At 38.6% G+C, this 16,219-nt stretch overlaps 2 protein-coding genes across 2 annotated transcripts; one reads left to right on the top strand and one right to left on the bottom strand.

Annotated features, from left to right (window-relative positions):
• The first annotated feature begins 625 nt into the window (after positions 1 to 625).
• LOC146450552 (UPF0669 protein v1g209471-like) lies at positions 626 to 6,893 on the top strand. Its single transcript, XM_085100242.1, has 2 exons — positions 626 to 765; positions 5,045 to 6,893. The coding sequence occupies exon 2, from the start codon at positions 5,065 to 5,067 to the stop codon at positions 5,533 to 5,535; it is 471 nt and encodes a 156-aa protein (XP_084956368.1). The 5' UTR covers positions 626 to 765; positions 5,045 to 5,064; the 3' UTR covers positions 5,536 to 6,893.
• An 864-nt stretch (positions 6,894 to 7,757) lies between these two features.
• Positions 7,758 to 16,017, bottom strand: LOC146450553 (uncharacterized). Its single transcript, XM_085100295.1, has 7 exons — positions 15,855 to 16,017; positions 14,146 to 14,212; positions 13,674 to 13,751; positions 13,441 to 13,514; positions 11,800 to 11,901; positions 10,410 to 10,907; positions 7,758 to 9,090 (listed from the first exon to the last, which is right to left on the bottom strand). Exons 1-7 carry the CDS (start codon positions 16,011 to 16,013, stop codon positions 8,983 to 8,985), a joined length of 1,086 nt encoding a protein of 361 aa, XP_084956421.1. The 5' UTR covers positions 16,014 to 16,017; the 3' UTR covers positions 7,758 to 8,982.
• Between the last annotated feature and the right edge of the window lie 202 nt (positions 16,018 to 16,219).

A 16,219-nucleotide genomic window follows, 5' to 3' on the forward strand; every position in this document is an offset into this window, starting at 1 on the left:
TTCTCTTCCCGCTCTCCAGTTCCGATGAACGTTGTCGATGAAGGAGTCCGAACCGTTGGCTATTTTACCCTTCTATGAGCTTACGTGCTATGTGGTGGTATTTTCGTGGGTTGGCGAAGACGTTACTGCTGCAGTTGGTTAGTAATAGACCCTTAGACGGCTGGCATATTACACTTCATCCAGAAGTGAAGCTCTGAGGGCAACCGTGAAATTTTGAGAACTGTCTATTGGCCAAGGGTATTGGTCCAATACTCATTCACCAGTAAGCCGGAAAGGATTTATTTATTTTACTACCCACAGAACAGAAAAATCCGCGACCACAGCGAGCCGAACTCGGTCTTTTTTCTCTTCGCCCTATATAAACACACTCCTACACGGGAGCTACCTTATCACAGGCGCTAAGCTAGATTGCTGGTAAACCTGTGCAACTGCCTGTCTAATCTACTCAATTTTATTATACTGTGATTCGAGATTAAAACAGCTAAGACCTAAAATGTGACTTTCTCTCTTGTTTGTTTGGTTTTTTTTTCTCCGCCAGAAAAAAGAAAACTGGGCGGGTCTGTGGAGGAGGAATGTGTCGAGAACGACCAGGCGACACGCGCACAGAGGAACCCTGGGACGGGGATTAAGCGTGCTTTGAAGCTCACAAGTTTTGTGCTCGGTTTTGCTCAACTTGAGGCATTATTTTGTTGTGTTGGAAAAATCGAAAGTGAAACAAAGTGCTTAGACGGCTGGAGGCTTCTTATTGTCTCTATTTTGAGGCAGGTAGGTTACCATTAAAATTTTAAAATGCCTTACCGATCTCGGCTCTTGCAACGCGTTACTTTTCAGACATTTGATTTCTGTTTTGTCAGGCAACCATAAGCTTAAGTTCTTATATTTTGCTGTGTATTAAAATGTAAGCGCGTTAAAGCTTTTGAAACTCTTTACTATTCAAGCTCTGTTAGGCTGATTATTATTATATTTTCTCTGTGAAGTGGTAGGCATTTAGCAGCAATTTGCTTTGTTTACATGTTGATCGTGTCAAACAAGCCTCATTGGACCTGATGAGCTTGAGTTTATTTGTACCATACCTGTTATATAAAATGTGGGACGCAAGGTTGATAACTTAGTAAGGCTGTGTTTTAATATAGCACGAGCTTCATGAATGCGTTGAAACTCTGCACAATGCAAGTGTATTTTTATTAGTATGATTCTATTACATCAGTGTACATTTCTAAAAAACAGTAAATCATCCGATGAGTTACTATGTACCTATTAATGTAAACCCTCCTCCCCCCCTCTGCAGACCTGCCAACTCTTCCGGTTTTCTCAGGCCCGGTTCATACGTCGAACTTTACATGAGCCGAACCTAATACCTATTAAGGTCGACCCAAATAATTAAGTTCGGCAGTTGATTCAGACGTCGAACCTAACTGAAGTCGAACTTAATGAAAGCTAAAGTGAGAAAGTAGATTTTCGTGGTCAGCGGCTGTTGTTTTTACTCAACAAGATTCAAAATGGCGGGAAAGATGAATTCTGACATGGAAGAGCTTGTTTGGTAAAATAATAAAGACAGGCCAAACACGGCTCCTACTGGGCGAGATAGGAAGAATATGACCTTCAAAGCTAATTTACTCTCACGAGTACGTCTTTCAAAGATCTTCCTTTTCTGTACGAAAGTATAAAGAGGGTCTTTGTAGATCTCCCTTAGCAGAGGCAGATTTTCTATCAAGTGTCATTTACTAGGAGCCATAATCAGGGATGGAGACCGTAACGAGATGCCAATTTGACTTGTGGGCCTTTCCCCATGTATTGTACCAAAAAAATCTATTTTTAGAAAAAAATTGCGCCATACACGCGTGCGCGCACGCGTGTAAACGGCCAGGATCGCGCGTGGAGAAATTGAAATTTTTTTCCACCTGTTCAAAACGGCGTCCAAATTTTAAAATTCTGCCTGGGAATATCTCCTCAGTGCCCACATTTAAGGAATTAGACTCTCACAAAGAAAAGGTAACAATTGAAAGAAGTTGGAATAGGCGGCCTATTGATCACATGACTCTCACAGTAAAGTCAAAAAGGCGCCAAAACGGTGGCGCTGCGTGCGTTGCTACTGTTAAATGAATGAAAAAAGCTTACACTCTACGGACATGTACTCAGACAGGTTAGGACTTTTTTATCTTTAGTGAATTTTTTCTCAGCTGCTTTCCGTGTCACATATAAGGTAGTAGCCCCACGCAAATTTGCGTGTATTCACGCGGGTTTATGACGTGGGAAGGGGGGGGGGCAATTTTTTTCTAAAAATAGATTTTTTTTGGTACAACTCATGGGTAAGCGTGGACCCCACGCTTACGGTCTCCATCCCTGATTATGCCTCCTGTATTTACTCATCTGAATTGTTTAAGGTTAGGCAAAGAAGGGCGATATTCCATAACAAACTTCAAAATGTTTTTGCGGGTTTTTAGTTTGTTTTGTAGTGCCGACATTCTTTCGTGGAGGTTGACTTCTGAAAGAGTTTTATTATAAGGTTATCGAGTTAACCTCTATTGCGTAATCTCTGTTTGAATAGAGTAATGTTTTCTTCAAATGTTGTTTTTGAAGATTTTGTTCTGAGAAGTCTTGACGCTTCGCCTTTGATATAGCCTGTATTGGAAAGTTTCTGTCGGTTTGAAGTGCGTGTGCACTTCAAGAATAGATTCTTTTTTTTTTTTAATCTTTCGCGTCTCAGACAAGTATATTCGGTTGTTTCGAAACAAGAAGAACAAGCACATTCCTCTTTTCCCGCCATCTTGTTCAGAATGAAGTCCTTTGCGCATGCCAAGTCGATGGAACGCGCAGACCTCTGGGATAGATATAATTTATATAATTTATACGTAACGTATGCATTTGGTTTGGCACATGAAAAGTTCGACGTCTGAATCGAAGTCGAACTTTTGCCGTTCTATTCGACTGGCGCAGTCGAATAGAACGGCGGGTCGACCCAAATACAAATCTGTCGATCCTAACTGATTCATACGTCGATCTTTACATGCGCCGAACCGAATGATTAGGTTCGGCTCATGTAAAGTTCGACGTATGAACCGGGCCTCAGGAGTCTCCTCGTTTTTCATCAAATCTCCCAGGAAATACCTACTGTGACCTTTTTCAATTATTTTTCATTAATTTCGTTATTTGCGAGATGTCAAAAAGGAAAATAAAACAAGAAGTGGATTTAGTACATTCTTATTTGAGTTGTTCTCGATCAGAAAATGTAAACAGAGCAATCAAATTGATATATATTTAACAAGTACAGTATCGTAATTGGTCAGAAATCAACCAATCAAATTGCACAATATGTCAGTTGTAGGTAAATGCTGTTCTAACTGAGAGACATCGGGAACATTCGGAAGGCCTTTGGGTGATTTTCGAAGAGTATTCAGACATTGTCGAAAATGACATTCTTACAATGCAAAGATTTCTAGACGTCTCCAGATTTTTGTACTCCAAGTGTTGGCAGGTATGCCCCTGGGAGGGAGTGGCTGGGTAGTTTTTGTTTACAGTCAACGCTCTCTAAGATGGACACCATCGGGACCGGCCTCAGCTGTCCATCTTAGAGAGGTGTCCAGCTTATAGAGAGTCAACGTAACATGACCCCAGGAATTTTCAGATAATAATGCTGAACCTGTGCACAGTGAATATGCGTCTGTTTAAAGTTTGTTTTAAGTTGTTTACTTGAACGAAACCTACAAACTGGAACAAAACATATTTATAAAATTGAATCATTTGTTGTATTACAATCAATAGTTAACGGGTTAACTAGAGTCCAAACAGTGAACAAAACATTCTGCCAACGAGATCATAACCATCCTATGACTCAGGATTGTCTTTCGCCGCACCAAGTCTAAAAAGATGTCATTTTTTTCTAAAAAAAAAAAGAAATTGGTAAAAGCAAGTTAAGTTAATAGCTTCTAATAGCTATGGCTTTGGTGGGCATGCACTTAAGAAGAAAAGAAATCTGTGATTTAATCTGTCAATTAAACGTCTGATGTTAAAAAGAGTCACGTACAAGAATTTTGCTCCAATCCCTAAATCGTAATTTGCTGGCACATTCTGCACCTCACAGGTGTCTGTTGATGATTTGAAAGTGTCCGTTGTCCATCTTATGGAGGTGTCCGTCTTATAGAGATTTTGGTTATTGTAAAATGGCTGGGACCAGCACCAGGTGTTTGTCTTATAATAGAGGTGTCTGTTAAGAGAGAGTTGACTGTAGACATCCCACTGCAAAGAGTCTTGAAATCTAAATGTCTTTGAAACTGTTTTAGAAAGTGCACTGTGTCTGGGCTCCCCCTCCCCCCCCCCCCCTCCCCACACTCCCATCTCCCTTAATACTGATAGGTGAAAATGCAGAAAATATGATCAGACTACTCCTAATGCATCAGTCAATTCCAGCCGTGCCCATCCTTCTCCCCCAGGTATTAGTGGGGTATTTTTTAACACTAACCATCCCAGGTGTCAGGTATTTGATGGCCTTGTGATTTTCACCTCACTTCATCAACTCATTTCATCAACAAAGACAATAAATTTGTGATTAACTACATCTGAGGAGGATGTAAATGAGATGGTAGATGCACAGAATAGTCACTGCCACAGTACTCAGAAATAAGACTTATCTGAGGCTTTAGAATAAAGGTAAGCCCATAAATGAAGAAATCAATGTATGATTTTACTGTGCCATCTGCCGTAGGGCATTTAACCAGCTTGTTGGTCCCTGCCATGAGGCGTTTGCCAGTTTATTTAAAACAAATGCTAATACCTGTGGGTCAGCCTGGTTTTGGAGGGGGAGGGGTGGGTAATGCTGGGATAAACTGATGCATAACCTGTTCAAAGTTCCCTTACTTTCACTAGCACTTTATTATATGGCATTATTATATATTTAGGTAATTTTTATTACTTACATTTTAACAGTACACAATTCAGCCCTTGGCTGCCATGCTTTGTTTTCAATAAAATCTTTATCTTTATCCTTTCAATATTAGAATAAATATTTGAAACAATAATGGTATTTGTTGCCAACCATTTCTTCCAGGGTTCTATCCATGAGCAGTGATGGATTGGATGTCATGGCTGCCTTTGATGATTTTGCTTGTTTTGAGTCTTGTTTCATGTGAACACATCATTCAGACTTTTGATGGAGAAATTGGTGCAGGGAATTTCACATATTTTGAACTGAAGAAGGAGGGTGAAGTTACACTGATTCTGAACAGCATGGAGGGTGATGCTGATATTTATGTTTCACAGGAAAATCTTAAACCTGATTTTGACCACTATGACCTGAAGTCAGTGACGTGCGGTGAAGATGTTGTAACTATTCCAAGCACTTACAAGAGACCTGTTGGCATATCAGTTTATGGCCACGTGTATGCGCCACTGTCAAAGTATACCATGAAAGTTTTGATGGATTATTCATCTTCAGAGGAAAATGCTAGAGCGTACAATGACCATGATGAATCTGAGGAGTCCATTGTTTGGACATTATTTGTAAACATTTTGAAAATAATATTAGAAATTCTTTTGTGACATGAATGGATAGACTTTTGTATGTGATTTTAAGATGTCTCACTGAGACAGTTCATTAACATGTTGTTTCCAAGTGACATGTTCTGTGACTTAGTGCCAATAAAGATCAGGTGAAGCTAATAAAGTCAAAGAAGCTGCCGCGAGAAAGTTGATCAGACATTTGAGAAAGCAAATTATTTTAACGATGAGTTACTAAGTTGTATTTTTTTTAAATGGTTGCTGTCATTTTAGAAATTAATGCAGTCAAAGGAACAAGATAAGGAATATTTATATGGTATGCAGTTTACATATAGACTGAAAAGACTGAAAGCTACTTGGTGGTTTATAAGATAGTAATATTATTATCCTTTGAAATTTTTGAATGTAAACAGCATAGTTTAAGTGTATTGGAGAAAGGTAGGCATTGGGTTCAAGGACTAATCTAAAAGTTGGTTGGATCTTGCCTATTCTTAGATAGGGCTCATTAAAATGAATTTTTTTCCTGGGACATGTAATGTCTTATACCCAGCTGGTGAGGGGGTGGGGTTGGGGGGGGGGGGTCCCTTTATGAAGATCCTGGATTGCCAGTTCCAGGCATTTAGTGTTTAGAACAAACAAAAAAAGATTTTAAGACTGTGGGTGCTTTCCATTTTGCCAATTTTGTGGTTGTTGGAAATTCCAGAAACTTTCCATTTCAAATGAAAGAGATTTTTTCCATTCATTAATGTCTTATTGGTAGATCAAAATACTTATGTGATGGTGCAGTGACTGCACAAGAGGACAATAAAATGGAAAGATGACACAATGATTTCGCAAGATAACAACATGGAAGATATGTGAATTTTATGCAAATGAACAGTAATTTGCAGTGGAAAAAGGGGAGTAACTATGAATGTCTTCAGTTTGCTTCAAAAAATTTCTGTTTGATCCACGCTTCCCAGCTGAATAAAAACGTTTGGCAAAATGGTAAGCACCGTGACTGCACAACAAAGCTGGCAACAACAAGCCAATAGTGCTTCATGTTCTTATATAATATGAAATGTCTTTGTAAACATTTTCTGGTTTTTAACACTTGAGCAAGTATAACGTACATGTTTGATGCAATTGACTTCATTGTGGATAGAAATGTAATATTTCTGACAGCAGTGCAGTAAATCCTTCTGTGAGAATGGCAGCAGAAATTATGTAAACAAAAGAAGTTAGAGGGAAAACAAATTGATACAAGTACAACCAAAACTCCAACATGGTCTGGTACTTGCAGAATGACAGCAACAGTTCTAAAGGGTATGCCTTTTAAAATCAGGTATAATTTAGATAAAAACAAATGATTGCATATCAAAATATATGAGAAAATAAAAATCATTAAAGTGCAGAATGCATATCTAGAGCATCCATTTTTCAGGGGTGGGGTGGTGGTAAGCATATAAGTGATGGTTGTGATTAATGTATGTTAACCAGGGTTTTCAACTGTTTTGTAAAGTAGCGGACATACTTTTGAAAGCACCGGACGTGAATGTTTTCTCGCGAGCGGCGAAGGCGCAAGCACCTAGGGGGGTCTGGGAGCATGCTCCCCCAGGACATTTTTAAAATAGAATACTCAGAAATGCCATTTCCAGCGTTTCTGGAACCAAGGAAACAGTTTCCTAGGCAATGCTGGCGCTCACTAAAATTCTCTGTAAAAAGTAAATTACTGAATGAAAATGGTCACTTGGTAGGGGGAGGGGGAGGGAGAATGGCAACAACAGAATTTTCATTGGCTTATCATTATTCTGTTATCCTCTAGTCAGTATGTTCATGAGATGCCTTAGAAAGAAAAATATATAATACAGTAGTAAAAAAAATCGCCAATATCGATCTCAAAGTACCGGACGTGAAATGGCAAACGACTGGACAAAACGTCCGGCCTCGGGCCTCAAATGAAAACCCTGGTTAACACATCGCATATAAATTGAACTTCAACTGATACAACAAACTTAAGTTTTCCAGGAGAAAATGTTTTCTTTTGGTGCCGCTTTCAGGGGTAAAAGCAACTTAGAGCCTCACAGATTTGCAACAAACTTTCAACTGGACAACTGAATATTTGCAAATCAACATGTGTGCATTTTATCCTTGGAACCCAATTTCTCCAAACCTTATGGTGGGCATGCATTATTGTTACTCTGACTATAACTCTGTATTTCCTTGCCAGATGATGTTACAAACTGTACTAAGCCATACAATGTTAGTAAGAGCAAGCTTAAGACTTTTCTTTCATCTCAATCTTTTAATGGTCAATAGTTTTAATTTTTATGATTTAATTCTAACATTGAACCATAGTGCAGTAAAGTTCACTCAGCAGTAAAGTTATGTTAAATCAGCTCTATTTTGGCATACAGACAAAATATTGGGTATGTAAACATACTCCTGTATTTATTTTTATACACTGAGGTTTAACTGTGATGAAATGGTTTGTTACTTTTAATTTAACTTGAGCAACTCAAACAAAGTAGGAGTAATAATCACTGTTTGTCTGTTGTGAACATAGACAATAGTTTAATCCACTTGCAGCCCACATGCAACTTTCCACAATTACAAGAGTCAGGGATGTCGCTAAGAGGCTGATCTCACCGTCCAAAGAGATCTTATCACTGGCTGAAATTTTAGCAAATACTGTATTTATTTGATTAACCACCCTGGGTACTTATTTAATTTTGGGGCCCTTGAGGGTGGGCGCTTGTTATTTTCCCAACATTTTCAGTTAGAGAATAACAAAATGAGAGATAACAAGTTTATTTTGTTTCAAATGTTTTTTGTTAGGAGGGGGCAGGGGGTGGGCACTTACTAAGTTTTTGGGCTTTCAAGTAATATATCAAACACGAGGAAGAGTGTTTCATCAGATATCCAAACACTGAGAAGTAAGTTGAAAAAACGAGGCGCAGCCGAGTTTTTTTAAACGACTTTGAGGTGTTTGGATATCTGATGAAACACACTTTGAAGTGTTTGATATGGCTTCTCAAATGATCAATAATTCTTGGAGAAATTCAAGGCTTAAGTTGGCAAAATTTTATGGTAATTAGGATCACATATCCAAACCAAGGTCACAGTAGTGATTTTCTTTGTTTTCTCTTGTTGAATTATTAATGAGTTTGAGAAGGTGGGTGCTTATTTGAGGGTGGGCGCTTATTTGAGGTGGGTGCTTATTCGAAGGTGGGTGATTAATCAAATAAACATGGTACTGCAGGTTAATTTTAAAGGTGCACAGTCCAAACAGCCAGCTTGGATCATTAATGCCTGCTGAGGTTTTTCTTAGCTACATCCCTGTATACTGGTTAAACATCTTTTACTGTTTCAAGGGTAATATTTTGACGAAAAAAAGTCTCCAATGCAGCAGAAGTGACCAATTGAGCATTTAATGAGTACATTTTTAACTTAAGTTCTGTAGGTTCTGTTTCTGTCACTGATCTTATTTTTGTATGCTGGGTAATAAATTCAGCCCAGCACGCTATCAAGCCAGTCCTCCAGATCATCATCAGCATTGTTTGCAGACTGATTACTTGGCCTCACTGAAGAGGAAGGAACTTCTGAAGATGGATTTACCTAGTAAAGTATAATAGTCAAACTATCAGTTATATTACTTGAGGGGCTGCTGGAATGCTGCAAGTTTGTTTCCTAATGCATCCAAGACTTGGGAAGGACTAGGCATTCCCTTACTATCCTAAATAGGTGTACAAGTCAAGGGGTGGATGTTCGTATGTGAAATAGGGGTAAGGGGGGGGGGGGGGCAGCCTTCTTTGCAGCAGATCCTCCCCCCTCTGTTGTTGGCGATGCACTTTCCACTTGAAGATAACATTTAATTCAGAACCCTCCAGTCTATTCTTGGTTTTCATGTGACGTCACCAAATTCTAGAATTCAAAACTGGGGGGCCTACAAAATTTTTACCTTCATTCAAGGAAAGATTACCTAAAAATATGCCTGTTCACAATTTCTTAGCTCGATGTCGTGCTTCCTTTTGAAAATAGAACAGTTTCAATTACCGAGTTTCCACCGTGCGTGACACCAGGAGGACTGCCGGACAGAGCTTTTCCGTATCTTAAAAATGACTCTTCGGGTGATTTTCAGCATTCTAAACAATTCAAGTTTGAGGAGAAATATTAATCTAAACATTCCAAAATTCACAAGGGCAAACAAACCTCTTTTCTGGTAAAAGTGAACTCTAGATGTTTTTTCCTATTTCCGGCCGCCATGTTTGGACACAAACATGGCGTCTCCATACTAAGCTCTATAAATTTATGTGGAACATTTTGTCAAATAACTCGAGTACGGAATGCCGCACAGACCTGACACTTGGACAGATGCCTTATTTATTTATCTTGTATACCATGTCAATTTCTTGAGTTCATTCATGGAATGGTTTTGATTTTTTTTTTCAATGGCGTGACAGTGAAAACCGAGAACAATTAACTTTTGCACAGAAGTTAAATTTAAAATCATTTTGGCTAGCTAAGTCATGCTAGGTCTCAAGTGAGGGAAACTAATGGGGAGTTATTTATTGTGAATATTTTTTTATGACAAAACAATTTTCAACATTTATAAAACATAAACATTTCACATCACAAATTTAATGACTGTGGAGAATTTGTTGGAACTTTTCCTTAGTAAATAAGAAATGTTTCTCTTTGCATGACCATGATTATTTTTAACTTTATCTCTTGAAAACAGCTTGCAAGCGTGGCTAGCAAGACCCTTAGCATTGACGAATGGACTGCTAATAATGACCTGTCATTCTGTGACTAATGGAAGCAATGGTTATACTCCAACACTTCTTGCTGCTACATGATCATTGGTTACGATCAACATTCCGAAACTGGTCTTATTGGTTAAATTTGTTCCTTTGTTTATTTCCACCCTAACTAACCTGTGAATGATGTCCACTGGAGGTAATCCTATCTCCTGGTGTTTCAAGGGAAAGAAGGAATTCTAGTTCATCATCCTCTTCATGATTAACTGATCCCACTATTTTTCCAGTTGTGTCATTTGTGGAAGATGTATTTACAGTTTTAATAACATCCTTCAGAGATGCCTCTATGTCCTCCACATTGTGTGGCTTGGAAGGTTCATTAGTGCATCCTGTAGGTTTGACTTTTAACAAGTCTTTGTCACTTTTCGATGAGTTTGTTGACTGTTTAGAGTCACTGCTGGACTGTTCTTGGGTCATCTTAATTAAGTTATGTTGATAATTTTGGCTTCTTTGCACTATCATGAAGGGTTCACTCATATCTGTCAGGTTCGATCTTGAGTCTGATTTTGCTGTTCTGTTGGTATCTGGGATCTTGTTCAAAGAACTCCCAGGTGAAGCAGATTGTGTTTTTCTGTGCACTTCTGCATTGAATTCAAATTCTTTAACAAGATCTGGCTGGAAAAAAAAAATATCATAAATTAGCTTTTCAACATGATTTCATTGTTACAAACACTTTAACAATTTGTTTTGCCCAAACAAAACTTGATGCTGGCATCTTCGTATCAATGTCAACATCCTGCCAATTAGACCACAAGCCTATCACTTTATTAAGAGTGCTACACTGCAGTCATAAAAACTATAGCCCCTCCAAAGTGGGAGGGTCAACTAGAACCCCTCCATAGAGGGGTGGGGGCAACTATAACCTCTCCAAAGAGGGTGGGGGGAGGGGTGGATCCCATATAAAAGTGAAAGCTGTGCTTATTAAACATTTCAGGGGTTAACACTTGTCAGGTTTCAAGTTGTACTTGTAGATTGTTTCAATCTTAAACAACCATCATAAGGTTTATCCTAAAAGGTTAACTAAAGACAGAAAGTAAATGTCAAGGAAATGTAACAACTGGTACTTCGTACATTTTTACCCCTTTGGAGTGAAAATGGACATCCTGAATCATGTCCACAATTGAGATTCTGGTAACATTTCTGGGTACATTTCAAAATAATCTGACGATTACCCTCTCCACTATCATGTACAACTTGGGAGCCCTGACCCCACCCTTAGGACTATTTGTACACCTAAAAGGAAAGCATAACTAGCACTTTAAATCTTCTTCCTTATGGATATGTATAAAAATTAACTATTCTTCATATTTACCATAATAACAATTGTAGTAAGGGGCACAAAATTAGTTAACCTAGATGTGCCCCTCCCCCCTCCTCTTTAGTGATATATTCATTTACAAAATTAATATCATTCAAATGAATATAATGTAATTATGCACTAAGTGGAGGAAATAAATAAAATAGTAAAAAAATACAAATACAGAGTATTACTTACTAAGGTACTTACATGTAGATGATCAGCAGGGATATCAAGGCATTGGTGCAAAGGAACACCAGTTAAACAAGCTGCCAAGGCTCCAAAATCAACCTCCAGTGCTGACACAGGAACCTGGCACATAAAAACACCACAATCATTCAGGAAATAATAACAACTTTGAATTTTTTCACTTAATACGTTAAAATGGAAACTTGACGTCAAAAACTGGCATTAAACAACTGAATTTTTCCACCTGCTCTTTTGAGAAAGTACTCTGACTTGGAAAAGCAAACTGATGAGCTTCTAATGCTTGGGTAAGCCACACCCTCCCAGTGGCCAGTCCAGTGGAATGGGAAGGTTGGCATATGTCATATAATTATTATATAACTTTACATGTATAACTCAAGGAGTGTGTCAGTCTTATCACTGCAAGTGTATGTATATAAAAACGTCAAAATCACCTAAAAACAGTAGCTAGCAAAAAATTCATAGATTTTGTTTGACTTTCTCAAAAAATTGGCTAAGTTGAAGAATGGAAAAATTATAAACAGTTTAATGGGACCACTTAAATACTAACAACATAAAGAGGCAGTGTTTAATTTACTGCCTTACAGTCGAACCAGGTCAAGCGTACCCCCCTAGACTCTATTAATGGATTGATTATTTGAAAATTGAACCCATTAGTCGTTTCAAAGAATGCATTCATTCATTCATTGTTAGCGCGCATCAATGTTCAAATTAAAATTCGATTCTTATTAGCTTTTAATTTGAACATTGATCCGCGCTAACAGTAAAAGCACTAGCCTGTAAAATTCAAACTACAGTACATTTGAAACAGCTCGTTCGTTCAAACTGTTCCCGCATGTTGTTGACGCATTCATATATTAAAGCCATTATGCAAATTTGGTCATGGCAAGCCGCACAAAGTCAAGCGCTTGCTGAAATGAGTCGGGCTGAAAATTCCAATCTATCTTTCATGAATAGCATTACCCACCTTGTTGCATGAAAAGTATGGTATATATCTCATCAGACTGTCCATTATACCGCGAAAAATAGCGCAACACATGTGCCGAAGGTCATTGCCATTGTCGAAGGTCAACTGAAATGAACATCTTTCACTGTGAGTTCGCATACTTTTCGCTGAATTAATTTGCATATACCTCAAAAAGAGAACTGCTTATTATGATAAAACGCTTCCAATTTTTTTCTCATTTTTTTAACAACTAACGGAATAAACGCCAGTGTATAAACGTAAAATGTCCACTGATTTAGTGATCATTTAAGCTTACCCGACAGGACCCATTTTCACCGTACCTGGTTGAAAATGGCGAATTTTCTCTCTGACAGTACGCGTTGACTGCTGCAAACTACAAGAATGCTTTTTGGAAAATCCGCTTTTACACAAATCAAGAATTTCCGCTCTGAATATGTTGAAAAGGGTTTTTTTCCGGCGGGCTTCCTGGTTTTGTGGTTTCATGCATTGTTCGAATAATCCAATCAGAAATCGAATTTTGATTTGAATACTTGAAACGACTAACGGCTTCAATTTTCAAATAATAGATTCATTTATAGAATCTAGGGGGGTACGCTTGACCTGGTTCGACTGTAACACATTTGTACAATTGATTAAATCATTGGCAAGGTCAATAAAGAGAATTACTTTATACTCACCTGTGTTGTACTTGCTTCAGTTTCTTGATCCCAGTCTTTTTCTGACTGGAAGCGGAACTGTGATGCAGGATTTGCTAAAGAACAATAAATCGCAGATTGAGTAAGTGCAAAGTACGAGGGAGGTCTATGAAGGAGGTACCATATAACCTTGCAGGAAGTATGCCTGCAGAATTTTGATCTAAAGGGACATTGCTTGCTCAAACAGGAAACTTTGTACGACTGAACTCATTTACCTGATCTTTGAAGAAGAACACTATAATCTTCTCCTCTCTGCTGGATGTGTGTGGTACTGTCATCTTCATCACTTACGTCTAAAAGAGAATAAAATGTTGGTGTAATGATGACTGTGGCATTCATTATCCAAGAGGTGAAAACATTACGACTACATAATTTAATAAAAATATTATTATTGCAACAATCAAGAAGCAAGGCAAAAAAATCCAGCTTACAAGCAACTGAGACAACCATGAAATGAAAATCTTCCACGAGGCAAAAGCATTTCACAAACCATAAATTTACCATAGTTATATATTAATAACATTGAACAACAAATGGGTAACGTTAAAAATTACACTGAGAATACAGAGTAAGCTCTTAAAGCTTCTCAGAATGGCTGAGGCTTATCTAGTACTTTGGCATGATAATTAATAATTAATTTATTAATTAAATGGCAAAACATCACATAAATTAGATATAAGCACTCACCTTCAAGATCATGATACCGATCCCAGTTACTGGAGACTTTCCTCCTTGAGAACTGCGCTTGATTTCCCTATGTTTTATGTTTTTAATAACAATTAAATGGGAATTATCGTGAGACTGCAAGAGTGTAACTGTTCTAAGGAGAAGATTCCCTTATTTGGCCTCAGCAGGGAATGTAGCCTCCCAGGCAGTCATGGGGAGGAGGTAATACGAGTCCCCTAAAAATGACTGCGTGGGAGGTTATGGGGAATGGGGACCTACGTATTTTACAGGGTATGGTTTTTGACGGCTCCAGTAACACTACGACAGCGTGATTTTGTTTTCCTTCTTTTGTGGGTCACTTAGCCCAAAGCTCCCATTTTTCATGACATTAATTAATTCTTCAACAGATTAACCCTTATAAACCCCAGTATCAACATGTAGGTTCTCCTCACTCCTCTCTACATGTTTTTATTCTTCTATTTGGGAGAATTTGTTTTTCTGCCTCTGGTGCTCATTTCCTTTATGTATGCTTGTTGTCAATCTCGTACCCAGAGTTCTCAGGCTTTCTGGTCAGTGGGTAGGCGCCAGGAGAGACTCTGGGGAACTGGAATTTTATTACTGCAGGATTTCTGCGGTAAAAGAATGGAAGCTGTTACGTAGCTTATACAGAGCAGCCATTAAAAAAATTTCAATTTTTTTGAATTCTCCAGAGTCTCTCCTGGCGACCAACCGCTGGCCAAAGAGCCTGAGGACTCTAGGTACGAGATTGGTTTGCTGTAGTAGTGATATTGTAAGGTAAAATTAAGAAGGCCAAAGTTTTCAGCCAGCAGTCAAACCAACATGTAGCTGTCATGAGCCATTGATTTAAAACATTGCCTGCTTTTTTGTTTAATATTTCTTCAAACCATTGTTGTAAAAATTGTTTCTGTACACTAACAGGGGTGACCAAGGAACTGTAAATGGATATTTTTAGGTGGTTGGGGGTACGGTATTAAATTATGAATCCATTCACACTTCGTCATCAATTTTAAATTTCAGTAACAACTCCCTTCCCCCCCCCCCCCCCCAACCCCACTCATGTCTGTTGGCCTGCTAAGACCTGGCCCCAGTTGTTCAAAGGCCGGATAACTTTATCCAGTGGATAAGTCACTATCCGACAGTTTCAATCTGTGCAAAGATTTCAGTATTTCCTCTAGTACAAGCGAATATGAACACTCTAACCACAGCTTAGTTTGGGAGTGTACGAAAACCTTGGACAACATTTAACGTGAAGTATTTTTTAGACCCTGAAAAGCGCCTTATCCACTGGATAAAGTTATCCGGCCTTTGAACAACTGGGGCCAGGGCTGTCAACCTCACACGTCGTCAAATATGGAGAATATGATTTGCCCGGCCAGCAGTAACAAAGCGCCTTACAGAGGCGTCGCATCGTATCTGGGAGATTACAGATATAAATCTGTAGACCAAAAGATAGGGCTCAAAATCTGGAGATTACAGACATAAATCTGGAGACCGGGAGATACGGTTCAAAATCTGGAGACTCCTGGATTATCCGGGAGAGTTGACAGCCCTGTAAGGTTTTGATTAGCTTGCTGTTCAAGATTTTGACAACTTTTTGGCATCCTTGTGAAAACGTTTTGATGGGTACTTCCATTTCAACTGGCCAATCACCTTTCATACTCTCGACCAATCAGAATGGACCGACTTGAAAGGACACTTGATCGTTTTACCTCCTCAGTTTCCCCTAAAACATCTTTTTCCTGGTCTTGTGTACTATTTCCGTCTTTAGGAGTCTCATTTCTTTCTTTTAAAGGTGTTTTCTTGTTGGAAATGCCATGTTTTTTCTTGTAGTCTGCTCGCTGCTTCTTCTTGTGCTCGTCTGGTCTCATCGTCTTATTCACCCGATTCACTCGACCCCAATGGGTAACAGCCGCTGAAAATGCACCATCGTGCCGTGTATCGTACGACTATAGTATATTACCCATAACGCACTGCACAACGCCACATAACCCATCGTATACGATGACCGGGTAAATTTGTATTGGTTAGGCTAGACTGAGAAGCAGTTCCCGAAGTTACAAAATTTGATCAATTT

The sequence above is a fragment of the Pavona decussata genome, unplaced genomic scaffold, assembly GCF_977016875.1.
Source record: "Pavona decussata unplaced genomic scaffold, jaPavDecu1.1 SCAFFOLD_441, whole genome shotgun sequence".
NCBI lineage: Eukaryota > Metazoa > Cnidaria > Anthozoa > Scleractinia > Agariciidae > Pavona > Pavona decussata.